Here is a 16080-nt window from a genome sequence, read left to right as displayed (position 1 = left end):
GCTGATATTCCAGTGCATTACTGAGGGAGTGTTGGAATGTCTGAGATGCTGTCTTTTTGATCAGATGTTAAACTCCGGACCTACCTGTCCTCTAAGGTAGAAATAATAGATCCCTCGGCACTATCTGAATGAAGAGCAGGGGGAGTACCCCTGGTGTCCTGGCCATTACTTAACCCTCAATCAACCTACTGTTTGTGCGAGCTTGCTACACACAAATTGGGTGCCGCGTTTCCTACATTACCACGGTGACTACACTTCAGAAATGTAAAGAACTTTGGGACATGCTGTGGTCCTTTGCTCCCGTCATCACCCTTGTCCTCAAAAAGCCAATCCCTAACCTCACTGTCCCTGCAAACTACCACCCTATCTTCAACATTTCCTTTCCAAACCCCTTAAATATATTAGTGCCTCCCAAATCCATGCCCATCTTTTCCGGAACTCCATGTTTGAATTCTTTCAATCAGGTTTTCGCCCTGCCACGTTATCAAAATGGCTCTCAAATGACATTCTATGTGACTCTGACAAAGATAAGCTATACCTCTTAATCTTTCTTGACCTCCTCAAACGTCTCTCCACTGTTATCCAGCTGGATTGGATAGCTCCAACTTGGTTCCATTCTTATCTATCAAATCATAGCCAGAGTATCACTTCACGGGATCACAGAATCACACAGTGCAGAAGAGGCCCTTCGGCCCATCGAGTCTGCACCGACATGTGAGAAATACCTGACCTACCTACCTAATCCCATTTACTAGCACTTGGCCCATAGCCTTTAATGTTATGACGTGCCAAGTGCTCATCCAGGTACTTTTTAAAGGACGTGAGGCAACCCGCCTCCACCACCCTCCCAGGCAGTGCATTCCAGACCATCACCATCCTCTGGGTAAAAAAGCTTTTCCTCACATCCCCCCTAAACCTCCTGCCCCTCACCTTGAACTTGTGTCCCCTCGTGACTGACCCTTCAACTAAGAGGAACAGCTGTTCCCTATCCACCTTGTCCATGCCCCTCATTATCTTGTACACCTCGATCAGGTCGCCCCTCAGTCTTCTCTGCTCCAACAAAAACAACCCAAGTCTATCCAACCTCTCTTCATAACTTAAATGTTTCATCCCAGGCAACATCCTGGTGAATCTCCTCTGCACCCCCTCCAGTGCAATCACATCCTTCCTATAATGTGGCATTCAGAACAGCACACAGTACTCCAGCTGTGGCCTCACCAAGGTTCTATACAGCTCCAACATGACCTCCCTACTTTTGTAATCTATGCTTCGATTGGTAAAGGCAAGTGTCCCATATGCCTTTTTCACCACCCCACTAAAATGCCCCTCTGCCTTCAGAGATCCATGGACACACACGCCAAGGTCCCTCAGAACTTCCTAGTGTCATGCCGTTCATTGAATACTTCCTTGTCAAATTACTCCTTCCAAAGTGTATCACCTCACACTTTTCAGGGTTAAATTCCATCTGCCACTTATCTGCCCATTTGACCAACCCGTCTACATCTCCCTGTTGCCCAAGACACTCAACCTCACTGTTAATCACCTGGCCAATCTTTGTGTCATCCACAAACTTACTAATCCTACCCCCCACATAGTCATCTATGTCGTTTATATAAATGACAAATAATAGGGGACCCAGTACAGATCCCTGTGGTAGGCCACTGGACACTGGCTTCCAGTCACTAAAGCATCCTTCGGTCATCACCCTCTGTCTCCTACAACTAAGCCTATTTTGAATCCACCTTATCAAATTACCCTGCATCCCATGTGCATTTGCCCATGTGGGACCTTGTCAAAGGCTTTGCTGAAATCCATATAAACTACATCAACTGCACTACCCTCATCTACACACCTGGTCACCTCCTCAAAAAATTCAATCAAATTTGTTAGGCATGACCTCCCTCTGACAAATCTATGCTGACTATCCCTGATCAAACCTTGCCCTCCGTCAACCACGTCTCTGTGATGGCTACTATATCGCAATTCCATGTGTCAGTCCTCACCCTTAACTCATCCGTTTTACCTGTAACACTCCTGGCCATCCAGCCTTGCCTTACTCCCTTGAAACTTGAAACTTAATGCAGCTGTACTCCCTCTGACTTGATTGTTTTACTGTATTATGATGTGTCCCTATTCTGCTAACATTCTGTGTCCCCTCCCCCTGCCGAATTAGTTTAAACTCCTCCCAACAGCACTAGCAAACCCGCCCACAACAATGTTAGTCCCGCTCTGGTTCAGATGTAGACCGTCCCACTTGTACAGGTCCCACCTTCCCCAGAAACGGTCCCAATGATCCAAGAATCTAAAACCCTCCCTTACACACCAACTCTTAAGTCACATATTCATCTGCGCTATTCTCCTATTCCTTTGCTCGCTAGCACGTGGCATTGGGAGTAATCCAGAGATTACAAACCGAGAGGTCCTGATTTTCAGTCTACTGCCTAACTCCCTGAATTCTTGATGCAAGACCTCATCCCTCTTTCTACCTATGTCATTAGTACCAACATGTACCATGACCTCTGCCTTATCACCCTCCCCCTTCAGGATGCCCTGCAGCCGTTCAGTGACATCCCGGACCCTGGCACCAGGGAGGCAACACACCATCTTGGAGTCATGCTGACGGCCACAGTAGCGCCTATCTGTCCTCCTAAAAATCCCCTATTACTATTGCTCTTCCTCCCCTTCTGTAAAGACAGGCTGCTTGTGGTGCCAGAAGCTTGGCTCTGTCTGCACTCCCTGGAGGAACCATCAGCCTCCAAAATGGAATACCAATTTGCGAGCGGGACCCCAGGGGACTCCTGAACTACCTATTTCTCTTGGACTGCCTGGTGGTCACCCATTCCCTTCCTTCCTCAAGTCCCTTCTGCTGCAGTGTGACCACCTCTTTAAACACGCTATCCACGATGCTCTCAGACTCGCAGATGCCCCAAAGTGTCCCCAGCCGCCATTCCAGCTCTGAAACCCGAGCTTCCAGGAGCTGCAGCTGGACACACTTCCTGCACACATGCTGGTCCCGGGTACTGGAAATGTTCCCGGCTTCCCACATGGAGCACGAGGAGCACACCACGGCTTTGAGCTCTCCTGCCATGACTTACCCATTTAAATTAAACCTTATAAATCAATTACTCTAGGGTCCTTCTTTCCTGATCCTCGTTACTGCAGGATATACAAACTATAAACCACAAAAAAGACCTTAACCTATAAGTGATAAAAGTAGTAAATACTTACCCGACTTTACCCGCTACTTACCAGTCATTTCTCTCCCTTGTAGCCTCTACTGCTGCAGCAGGGCAAGACCACTCTCTGAAGATTTAAGAAGTTGGATAGCAAAGAAAAAATGCAAAGAACACCTCTTCCCCTCTGCACCGAATTCCCACTGTGCACCAAATTGTCAATACCCACACTCGCTCTGGCTGTGTCTCACTCAGGATGAGGTCTCTCCCCTGCTCGTGTGCAAGCTCATTGCTCACTTGAAATAGCTTCTCTTCCTGCTACTGCAACATTACCTCTGATATCCTCCTTTGTTCCCCTCCTATTTCCCATCTATATGCTGCTCCTCGGCAACATCATCTGAAGGCGCAGCATTAGTTTTCACATATGCATTGACAACGCCCAGTTCTACCTCACCACCACCTCTCTTGACTCCAGACTGTTTCTCTGACATCCAGTACCTGATGAGCATAAATTACCTCCCATTAAATGTTGGGAAGACTGAAACCATTGCCTTTGGTCCCCCACCAAAGCCGGGATTTGCTTGTCCCACCGGGACAGAAAATTTGACGGACCAGCCAAAGGTCTGTGGCAGGCAGGACCAGAAAATCCCTACCCGAGTTTTGATTTCTACCTACTAACTAAATCCCTCTCCCTGGCATAACTCTGAGATTAAACCAATCTATTTATAACCTAGGTGTCATATCTGACCCCAAGGTTCCAACCACATATTCACACTATCAGTAAGTGTGCCTTTTTCCGCTTCCGTAACATTGGCTGACTTTACCCCACCTCGGATTTTCTGCTGCTGAAACCCTCATTGCCTTTGTTACCTCTAGACTTGACTATTCCAACGTACTCCTGGCTGGTCTCCCAGATTCCAAAACTCTGCTGCCCGAGCCTTAACTCGCACCAAGTCCTGTTCCCCAATCGCCCCTGTGCCCGCTGACCGACATTAGTTCCCGGTCAAACAACGTACTGACTTTAAAATTTTCATCCTCGCTTTCAAATCCCTCCATTGTCTTGACCTTTCCCACCTCTGCAATCTTCTTCAGACCCACAACCCTCTAAGATATATGCGCTCATTTAATTCTGGCCTCTGGAGCATCCTCGATTTTAATCACTCGACCAACAGTTGCCTAGACCCTAAACTCTGGAATTCCCTCCCTACACCTCTGCGCCTCTCAACCTCATTTTCCTTCCTCAAAACACTCTTTAAAACCTACTCATTTGACCAAGCTTTTGATCATCTGACCTGATGCCTCCTTGTGTGGCTTAGAGTCATATTTTGTTTTACAATGCTCCTCTGACGTGCCTTGGGACATTTTACTATAGGTGCAGTACACAAATCTGGTTAATTGAAAACCAGCGGTGTCCGAAAGCTGGACATTTTTTTTAAGTGGGCCGTGCAAGAATTTTACTTTCTATTAAATGAGCGAACAAACTTACTGGCTTGTTTGGGAAGTTGCTGCATCGGTGGTGTGCCAAGTAGTTATCCGCTTCACCCACCTGTCCTTTCCCACACTCTGCTCCTTGACCCCACCCGACCCAGCTCAGAAAAGTACGGGGAGTTGCACTTCTCTGCACAACTTCCATCTCAAGTGTTTCTCTAGTGACCCGAAGTGAACACAATTTTTAAGTTGTGGCCTTACCAAAGCGTTATCCAGATTCAGTGTGACTGCCTTAGGCTTAGACTTGATCGCTGGCAATCTTTATCTAATTACACTACAGGTGCTGTGAAATGCCTCGGGACCTTTCTCTGAAAACTGGCAAGATCCAAAGTCCGGCACAGACTCGGTCCCAAGGTTGCTGGTTTTGTGACACTCTACCTGAACATTAAAGGCGCTATATAAATATATGTTGTTTTGGTCGTCAAGGGCAATATAGAAATGGAAATTTGTCTTTCTCTTCTTTTCTATCTCATGCAATAATGCAGCAAATCTAATAAACACATGAAACATGTAACGTGCAAGGTAATTCATAGAAACATAGAAACTAGGAGCAGGAGTAGGCCATTCGGCCCTTCGAGCCTGCTCCGCCATTCATTATGTTCATAGCTGATCATCCAACTCAATAGCCTGCTCCCACTTTCTCCCCATACCCTTTGATCCCTTTCGCCCCAAGAGCTATATCTAACTCCTTCTTGAAAGCATATGTCCCCGGACATACAATCTTACCAGATTGAGACCAGTTCTGAACTAAAAGCGGGTTTTATTTTCTCAAGGCTAGTGAATGAACAGTAGACAGTATAAAGCAGTGAATCATACATTCCTCGACTACCCTCAATATATAAAATAACAAATATGCCACTCACATTCTCTCTAAACCGACATCAGAGGGCGGTGAATCTTTGGAATTCTCTGCCCCAGGAGGCTGTGGAGGCTCAGTCATTGAGTATGTATGTTCAAGACAGAAATCAATAGGGTTCCACATAATTAAAAACAGCAAGGCCGGGATTTTATGCGCTAGTCGCGGATGTACGCCCAACCAGAAGAGCGTTAAATCTTGCGAGAAGACATTGGGCACATGTCTCGATGTCATCTCGTACTCAGGTGGTATTTCGGTCGGCAGGCGCGTGCGGGACTTGGAAGCACACCCACCGACAATTAATCAGTCACTTAAGGCAATTAAAAGTGCAATTGAAGACAATTTTACGTTGCCCGTGTGATTTTATGCTCATCGCACAGGCAATACGGGCGGAGGCCAACTCGTTTTTCACTTTTCTCATCCAAGGGTGGGGTAAAAGGGGAGCAGAGCATTACCTGTAAGTGTTGTTAGGAGTTCAGATGAGAGTTTGCTGCTGTTTGTTTGCTGAGATTTCAGACCTTTTCCTGTGGTTTCTTCTGTAGCTTTTGCTTCATTAGCTTTGTTTTGAGGACTCTTTTGTTTTGTCAACTCTCTTGGAGCATGTCTGTCAAGTGCAGCCTCCAGTGCACAAGACAGTGCCATCTGCATTTTGGCTGGGGAACCTCCTCTGAGGAGAAGCAGAAGGCAGAAGGGAGGGGAGGACAGGTGTCCACAGGCAGCATTGCAGGGACAGACCTGTGGGAGGAGAGGTGCAGGCACAGGGAGTGCAGGGCCAGTAAGGCGAAAGGGGCTGCGGAAAACACCACTATCCTGCTGCCAGAGTGTAAGGCAGCGATCCAGCTACCTCAATATGTCTGAGGTCCGGTGCCACAGGGGGCTCTGCTTCTCTAGGGTCACTGTGACATCATTATGCCAGATGATTGGTCTGGAGATTGACTCCAACTGTGTGAGTGGGCACCCAATGCCAGTGGCCCTGAAGGCCACAGTAGCCTTCATTTTTTTTTGCTTCCGGATCTTTCCAGGGGTCAGTGGGGTATCTGTATGGAGTGTCCCAATTAGCTATCCACATTTGTGTCAGGCTCGTCACTGACTCTCTGTTCAGACGGGTCCTCACATTCATTCAATAGCGGATGGACGAAGCCAGGCAGGCTGAGCAAGCCAGAGGCATCGCAGCTATTGCTGGGTTCCCCTACATATAGGGTGCCATAGACTGCACTCATTTGGCCATCAATGAGACAGCGAGTCAGCCGGGTGCCTTCGTGAATAGAAAGGGTTACCACTCCATGAACGTGCAGATAGTATGCGGCCACGAGTCTGTGCAAGGTACCATGGCAGCTCCCATGATGCATACATCCTGAGTCACTCCCAGGTGCCAAGGCTGTTCATGGCTCCAGCTTGGCTGGATGGTTGGCTGTTGGGTGAAAAGATGGCCCTTCACGCCACTCCGGCACCCAAGGACAGAGGCAGAAGACAGATACAATAGGAGTCATGCCTCCACAAGGAGAGTGGTTGGGAAGACAATACGGCTGCTGAAGATGAGGTTCCGCTGCCTGGACCGATCAGGAGGTGACCTCCAATATCTTCCAGAACATGTGTCACTTTTCGTCGTTGTCTGCTGCACTCTGCACAATCTGGCACTGACAAGGGGGCGACCCACTGGGGGATGAGGATCGCGATGCAGCTCCACAGGCTTCAGAGGAAGACTCTACTGATGGATCTGATGAAGAGCCCAGGCAGACACAGGGTGAGGACGTAGGGACAGTCTTAAGGAACCTTCAGGGAGGCAGGGACACCATGGAGGCCCTGATTCAATACACCCTTCAGTTAGGCTGCCAAGGCATGGCTTTGCGCTCATGGCAAGGGCGCCGCCTCCATCCCACACATTTCTGAGGAAGAAATCCCATGACCCCACCCAGTGTCACCTCACAAACTCTTTACTAAAGTTTGCTGTCTCTGCCGTCTATCATAAGGCACTAATGAGGCCTGCACCTATGGGAAACATGAAGCTGAGGGCATTGAAACAAAATCTAGATTTATATCTTTTCCAGAGTTGCAAAAGAGGAATATATCATAATTTTGTTGCTACTGTCACACAAAAACAATACATAATACTGATGAAATGAAAGAATATCACCTGTGATAACCCCATCCTGCGCCTTAAACTTACGCTTGCAACTGCTACATCTTGGGTCCCCCCTCGCTGGCAGTGGCATTGGAGGCAAATTGCTAATTACGATGTTGTGTCATCCCTGATGACCTTGGCGGTTGTCCTCTGGCAGGCGGGGTCTGGGAGGATGTGACCAGCGGCATGGCTGGGCACTCATTAGTTATCACAGATTAAAAGATGCCATGGTCACTGGCAGAGGGGCAGAGGAGCTTCCACTCTCATCCGGAGCGCCATGAGAAGAGCCAACAGAGACGGCAGGTTGCTCATCTGCCAGTGTGAGGCACGTCTGGACCTCCCTGCTCACCATTGATGGATGGACACCTAGCAGAGAGATTAGGTGCCTCATCCATCTCTCACACTGGCAGTGATGTCCTGAGGTCACTGCCGGTATGGGCGAGTGCAAGAACCCCTGATTCTGTTCCTGGAACTGACTCTCCATGAGAGTCGTCACCCTCTCAATGGAGGAGGTTGTGCGCTCGGTGCTCAGGATTAAAGCAGTGCTCGAGCTCCTCAAGGACTCCTCCATGGCATGGCACGCAAACCCTCAGGGGTCTCCACCAGATCTTCCCACGCATCTCATTGGACATCCAGCATCAGCCGCCTGAAGGACAACTCCAGCGGCTCATCATCTGCTTCAGACTCAACATCGTCCTGGTCTTCAGCAGTCCTCTGACAGCTGGCGCACTGGACACACTCTGCCTCTGCCAGCTCCTTATGTGAGTGTCTTCCTCCCTCCAGAGGCCATGACCTCCCCACAGTGCACAATCATCTGAGCCACTGAGCCCACTGACATCCTTGTATCTGTGCTGTTGCTTGGAAGCGAGAGACAGTGTGGTGCGGTGGATGTGTGTGTGTGGCACCTCTTCTGGTGCCAATTGAGAGTCCTCGGGTTCCTGGGTGCCTCTGGAGGGAGGAAGACAATACGTCAGTAGTATCAATCATCGCATATTGAATGCACATACTAGACAGCCTAGTGGGACTATAGACAGCAGCTTCATGGTGCCATTGTCATTGCTGAATCACTGGTGACTCTTAGTTAGAAGTTATCTTTTGAGATGAGAGGACCCTACATTGTCTGCAGTCTCTGCCTGTCCCGCATCTGTCCACTGGACTCTTACCTTCCTCCAAGACGCCTGCCTCTCCACGACCTGATGACCTTGGTGCACGCTCACACTCGAGCTCTAGGGCGTCCATCTCAGGATGAGCAGGTTGGCCACCCCTCCACCCATTCTTGTGCGCTTAGTGGAATTATAGTTTCTCTTCTCCTGTAAGGATAAAGGTCCATTCATTAATCCAACCTCTACCTGCAACACCATGCCAGGCTCGCCACCCCAGGAAGCAGGTCAAAGTGCCCACCATATCTGTACACCTGACCCTTATATACACCCAGGAGTATCAGTCTGATCTTCCAGCCTTAGCAGGCATCGGTATATCTGCCTTATGTTACTCTGACTTTTACACCCCTGAGCACCACAAAGGACAGCCACCCTTCAAGACTTCCCCACACAGCACCATGCCAAATTGGTACTCACCCTTCCTGAGCACAGAAGGTCAATAAACCATTCTCGGCACTGAATCCAGGTGCGGCACACCACGTCGTGCCCACTCACTGCCTCCACTAGAGAGCGCAGGCACTTGTCCGGGCAGAGTGCCCACCCTGCATTGCCCTCCCACCCAGTGTGTTGAGCAGGTGCTGATGCCATAGTTCTAGCTTACATCTGGATGCTCCTTGGGTCTCCCCTGGAACTCTTGGTAGCCTTCAGGGTGCTGCCTCAGTTGATTTAAAACCCCCCACCATGCTCCAATTGGGCCTAGTGCCAGCTACCCTCCCACCCCTGTTGGCAGCCCTTTGCCAAAGCGGGGCATGTCTCATGCTGGCCTGCCTTTACTTGGCCGGCCAGCAAGAAATCGCACTGTTTTGACATTCGCGGTTGGAAGCGGCAATCGCGGCTACTTCCAGGCCTGGCAATCGCGCGCGGACAACATGCACAAAATTCAGGCCCAAGGGATACGGGAATAGTGCAGGAAAATGGTGTTGAAGATTAGCATTGAGCTCATTGAATGGTGGACTGTGCTCAAAGGGCTGAATGGCCTACTCCTATTTTTTATGTTAAAACCACTACTTGCGATGTGGAACATATCAACCTTGGAAATGATCAGCTCCCCTGCTGGTGGGTGCAAAAAACAGAGTTCTATTCTGGCAAGCAGAATGTAGGCTGACTGAAAACTAAATACATGAAGCTACATACAGTCCTATAATCACCACTCCTGTTCCTTCTCAAAGTCCTCTGATGTATTTCTCAATCAAACCCATTAAATTCAAGCTGAGATGATTCTTTGGCCTACGCTGTTGCGAATTTCCATTTCATAACTCATAATTTAGAATATAACTTTTAGTTTAGGTATTAAAGTTTTAACTGTTAGGATGTCGCTGGACTAGTAATCCAGAGATCCAGGGTAAGATTCTTGGGACCCGGGTTCAAATCCTGGTGGAATTTGAATTCAATAAGAATCTGGAGTTAAAAGTCTAATGATGACCATGAAACCATTGTTGATTGCTGTAAAAACCCATCTGGTTCACTAATGTCCTTTAGGGAAGGAAATCTGCCGTCCTTACCTGGTCTGGCCTACATGTGACTCCAGACGCACAGCAATGTGGTTGACTCTTAAATGGTCCCTGAACTAGGGCAACTAGGGATGGGTAATAAATGCTGGCCTGGCCAGTGTCGCCCACATCCCATGAACAAATAAATATAAATAAATGGGGGCATCTGATTGAAAAACTGATAAGCAACCCTAAAGAAAATGCAATTCAAACAAGCTTGGAGCTAATTGCACTTACAAGGTAACATATGTTTATTTTCAAGGTCAGAGTTATCAATGTGAAATAGGGGTCTTCTTTCTTAGCATAGTAGACAGAAGGTCTGCCCTTACTTCAATAAAATATTTAAATTATGTATGTAGTTTCCAGATCAAAAGAACATAAAAACAGAGTCAACACTTCGGGGGGTGGGGGGCGGTGCGTCTTAAAACTCCATTAGAGATATAAATTCTTCACATGGGTAATAGTATCAAAAAGTTGTGTTGAAGGTAAAATAATTTGTTAAGCTGATGCTGCTTGGGCTTGCTTGTTTAATTTCTTTATATATACAATAAAGTTTCTTTTTGTTTAAAAACGTGAAATCTCGTGGCATATTCTGTTGGTTAATTGCTGAGTGTTTGGATTTCTCCTTTAAATGTTAACTGTCCCTAACAGGATTGAAACACAAGGCAGTTTAGGACCACTTCTGCACACTTGATTACCCACAGGAATTTGATCTGGCCATCTTTGCAGTTACATGAAAATAGGAAACAACAGCTGACTGCATCTCTCCTAAATACATTACATCCACAACTGTCCACAGAACTCTGCATTTTCCGTAACAATATTAGATGGATAGCCAAGCTTTGACAATAGAAAGGATGCTTGCAATTGAATGTGATAGCTCTAACGAATTAATTAACACCTGAGGAAACACATAGGCGCACACTTTTTTATGCAGCTCCTACAGCCAGTCAGTCTGGACTCTCAACCAATAGCTTTCCCATTAAGAGGTATTCTTTCATATTCCCTCCTGCATATTATTTCCAACAGTACAACTTACAAGCTAAGCATCTGATACAGATGAAGGTCCACTTTTGTCACACTTACTTTGCAGTTCCTAGTGTTGAATCGATGAATACCTACTACAGCAGGGGTGATCTCCATCACATCAAAATAAAACCCTTGAAAAGCAGAAACACATTATACAAATAATAAGAAAAAAGCCTTTGACTACAACTTAGTCATTTAATATTGATTAGGAAGACATGTGTGAATCCTGCACTGGGCTTCCCTGCAGTGCTACCTATCTCTCGTGCCTCACCTTAATGGTTTTCTCCTGCCTCAAATACACTTTAGTGTCAGGAGTAAATCTGTATAATTTTGGTGAATTAGAATCCTATATTTGCAATGTGCTTTGAAATAGGTATTAATCCGGTACAACTGCAGAGCAACTTAAATAAGTGGAATCGTTTAATTGGAGGACAAATGTTTCATTGCCTTTTCTTCCTTCTACTTTGCACATTCTGGTTTTTCCCTATCCCAACTCATCATTACTCCTCTGCCTTCCTATTCCCTTGCTGCCATCCCTTTCTTAAGTCCCTCTTGCATAAGCCTGTAGTTAACCTCTGCATCTCTCTCAATATTCTCCAAAGGTCCATTGAATTCACTCACCATTGCCTCCTTTCGAGCAGCAGCCCTATCTGCCTCATCTTCCTCGCTCATCAATCTTCCCATCCAGTCGTCCTATAGCGGAATTCATTTTGTCACCTTCCTGCCTGTCAATGGTCACTCCTCCCACCTTTGTCTCACATCAAAAATAGCTCCCCCTCTGCATTTTCCTCCAGAGTGTCGGTTGCTGGTGAACAAACAATCTTGCTTTCTGTGGCTTTTTTGTAGGACGATTTAACTAACATTGTGGTTTTGAGTGAAACTTGCTTAACAGGTAGTGGCACCTTGTCCTCACTTAAGCCTCCCCTACTGGCTATCCTTGTCATCTCAACATGATGGCTTTACTCCCATACTCTCATTAGAGACAAGCCCAATTCAAACCACTTCTTTATGTCACTTACTACCTGTCTCCTTTCACATCCACTTCTTTCTATATCTGCCTCTGGAAAAAAAAAGCTCTTTCCTCAAGCAAGTTATAACAGCGCCTTCAAGCTTTTAACTGCCAGGTTTTTGGTTTCTAATTCCTCACATTACTTAGGCAGTTCAATCTGCTCAACCAGTCCCTCCTCTCTACCTCTGATGCCCATGTCCCCAGGAAAACCTTTCTGTTTGCTCTCCCTTGTATGACCCCAGTCTTTGCTTCATCAACTCCAAGAAATGCCAACTTAAGTGTACCTAGCACACAACTGGATAACCGTCCATTGCCAGATCTAGCTGGACCACACAAAGTGCCTTCACTCTTTGCTAAGTCTACACTATTTTCTAGGAGCATTTTTGGCAAAAGCTATTTTTCTCCATAGCCAACCGTTTCTTTAGACCCTTCTCCCCACTCCTTCTACATCATCAACAAGAATGACACTTCATCACTAAGATTGGGAACATCTAATCAGCTGCCTCAACCATATCGTTTACCCACCAAGCCAAACCTTATCACGTTCCTCCCTTCCCTAGCCCTGAAACCTTTCTACAAATTCTCTCCCATCTACCCTCTTGCCCTCTCCAAGTTCAGCTTGTCCATGAGATCCATTTCCTGCCCACTTGACCATACTTCAAACTAAAATGCTGACCATTCACCATCCTTCCTGATTCCCGCACCTGCTGATTTGATACATAGTTCCTTCTCCTTAGGTACTGTTTCTCCACATTAAAAACTGGCATCAAATGACATCCTCCAAGGTGCACATTTTTCCCTTGTCCTTCTCAATCTCTCTCTAACATTAGATGGTCAGCCATGCTATTCTTCTTCAAAATTGCCCCTCTATCATCCAGGTCAGTTTGACAACCCTCACTTGCTTCCACTCTTAACAATCCAATCATAACGAGAGCATCAATTACTCCTCTTTTCACCTTATACTGTTACCTCTGGGCTCCCTTAAGGAGCTATCATTGGCCCTCTGCTGTTCCTCATCTACATTTTTCCCCGTAACAACATCATTTGAAGAAATGGGGTCAGATTCCACATGTATGCTGATGACATACAGAGCAACACCTCCCCATGTCAACCTTCCTGAACCTCCCCACCAACTCTGTTGTCAAAATATTTGACTTTCATCCAATAATGGATGAGCCAAAACTTTCTACCAGTTAAACATTGGGAAAACAGAAGCTATCATCTATGGTCCCTGTCAGCCCCTGCCGAAGATGATAGCTCTACTCTAAAAAAGTTAAAAACAGTCTCTTACAGTTCATGAAAACCCTGTGCATATTCTCAATTTTACCTAAATTTCCATTATTCCCAGGGCAAGTGGCTTTCAATGCTTTCGCAAATTCATCCCATGAACCAGAAGCACTCTCATCACGAATCTTCTCCCTTGTCAAAGAGCCATTCTTAAAACTAGAGATAAGGTACTGAGTTAGATGAGGGCACAAACAACACTTTCTTGTTAAAATGTACTTACCTGGCATGGTAGTTTGTTTAAAACATTCTCTTATAGATTCCTATGCTATTGATCAAATTCTCAAAATGTCATATTATAAACACAAGATAACCTTTGTCTCCACCCTCCCTGCAATACTGGGACAATGTGGAAATTGTTACGGACAGGAGGGTGGTTTAATTTAAACAACCTTGAAGAGGATTCGCAATGTTCCCCCCACACCTTTTTGCAATCATATAGTCGGCAACTTTTGAATTCTTCCAACAATATCAACTCACGCAACCCCCTCATAAGTACGTGGAATTCTTAGGGATCTTACCCATCGGTCGAACGTGATTTGCTTCAGCCGTTCAGACTCGATGTAAGTCTGCATGGGTTTTTTCCGAGCTTTCCGGAATTCCTGGCAATATGCCGCCAAGACTAACTCATAGGCACTTAGGATGGCAGCCTTGGTCTGCTCATAATTCAGGGACACATCAGAAGGCAGCATGGAGTAGACCTCTTGGGCTCTCCCTCACAGGTGCCCTTGAATTAACAATGTCCAGATATCTGATCACCATTTTAGCTGTCCTGCTATTTTCTCAAAAGTGGCAAAAAATGACTGCACATCATTCTCTCTGAATTTGAAATAAATCTAGCATATTTGAGGGCATCAGAGTGATTCCGGGTTAGGGAGATAGCAGATGCCATCAGGTAGAGTGAGATTCTCCCTCATAGCTTCCAATTGCCGGGTCTCTCTATCCCTTTGAGCTGCTAACTCCATTTTCCAATTATCGGAACTTGAATTTTTCTCTCTCCCTTTCTCTCTCCTGTTGCCTTGCTCTCTCTCTCTCTTTCCCTTTTTCCCTCTCCTGAGCCTTAATACTAGATTGGGTGCACAACATCACAGAAATCCAAGTCTCATCTCATCAAGCTTTAAAGGTATCCACAATGGAGAGAAGTAGTACTTCATAGAAACATAGAAACTAGGAGCCATTCGGCCCTTCGAGCCTGCTCCGCCATTTATTATGATCATGGCTGATCATCCAATTCAATTGCCTGCTCCCACTTTCTCCCCATATCCTTTGATTCCTTTCGCCCCAAGAGCTATATCTAACTCCTTCTTGAAAACATACAATGTTTTGGTCTCAACTACTTTCTGTGGTAACGAATTCCACAGGCTCAACACTCTCTGGGTGAAGAAATTTCTCCTCATCTCAGTTCTAAATGGTCTACCCCATATCCTCAGACTGTGACCCCTGGTTCTGGGCTCCCCCACCATCGGGAACATCCTTCCTACATCTATCCTGTCTAATCCTGTTAGAATTTTATAGGTTTCTATGAGATCCCCCCCTCATTCTTCTGAACTCCAGCGAATATAATCCTCACCGACTCAATCTCTCCTCATATGTCAGTCCTGCCATCCCAGGAATCAGTCGGGTAAACCTTCGCTGCACTCCCTCTATAGCAAGTACATCCTTCCTCAGATAAGGAGACCAAAACTGCACACAATATTCCAGGTGTGGTCTCATCAAGGCCCTGTACAATTGCAGCAAGACATCACTGTTCCTGCACTCGAATCCTCTGGCTATGAAGGTCAACATACCATTTCCCTGCTTTACCGCCTGCTGCACCTGCATTCTTACCTTCAGAGACTGGTGTACAAGGATACCCAGGTCTCGTTACACATTCCCCTCTCTCAATTTATAGCCATTCAGATAATAATCTGCCTTCCTGTTTTTGCCACCAAAGTGGATAACCTCACATTTATCCACATTATACTGCATCTGCCATGCATTTGCCCACTCAATCAGCTTGTCCAAATCACACTGAAGCATCTCTGCATCCTCCTCACAGCTCACCCTCCCACCCAGCTTTGTGTCATCTGCAAATTTGGAGATATTACATTTCTTCATAAGAACTTACTTCATAAGAATACTGCATGAAACAACGTAATGCTAACATGGAAAAGAAAATAGTTACTCTTGTGGATCATGAATGGCGGGAGGCTGCCTATAATGTAGGACAATATCCTTAGGGAAAGAGTCATTTTTTTTTGTTTTATATGATTTTAATAGCCTCATTTAAATTATTGGGAGAACTTTGCATCAATGTCCTGGTAAACTGGGCTTCTTGAAATTACAATGTCTGATTAATCACTATAATTGTGGAGAACACATTTGATTGGATTAAAGTGGGTGTTTGAAAACATATAACAGTGATTTGCTACATTACTGACAATGGCTTCTAACCTACTATCCTCCAGTGATCACTTTGCTCATTGATCC

At 46.1% G+C, this 16080-nt stretch overlaps 1 protein-coding gene across 6 annotated transcripts in view; it reads right to left on the bottom strand.

The window, feature by feature from the left end:
• xylb (xylulokinase homolog (H. influenzae)) overlaps nt 1–16080 on the bottom strand; it is a 234638-nt gene that overhangs the window by 165152 nt on the left and 53406 nt on the right. For all 6 annotated transcript variants that reach the window (XR_013575300.1, XR_013575308.1, XR_013575305.1 and 3 more), the window contains 2 exons: nt 13655–13770; nt 11376–11449 (listed from right to left, as the gene is read on the bottom strand). Coding sequence is in view for 3 of the 6 variants with exons in the window: in XM_078536759.1 (XP_078392885.1) it covers nt 11376–11449; nt 13655–13770 (190 nt within the window). In the remaining 3 variants the exon portion in view is untranslated. The remainder of the gene's footprint in view (nt 1–11375; nt 11450–13654; nt 13771–16080) is intronic.

This window comes from Cetorhinus maximus, chromosome 3 (assembly GCF_964194155.1).
Source record: "Cetorhinus maximus chromosome 3, sCetMax3.hap1.1, whole genome shotgun sequence".
Lineage (NCBI taxonomy): Eukaryota > Metazoa > Chordata > Chondrichthyes > Lamniformes > Cetorhinidae > Cetorhinus > Cetorhinus maximus.
Note: the sequence above shows the minus strand (reverse complement) of the source record. Positions and strands in the feature narration are given on the sequence as shown.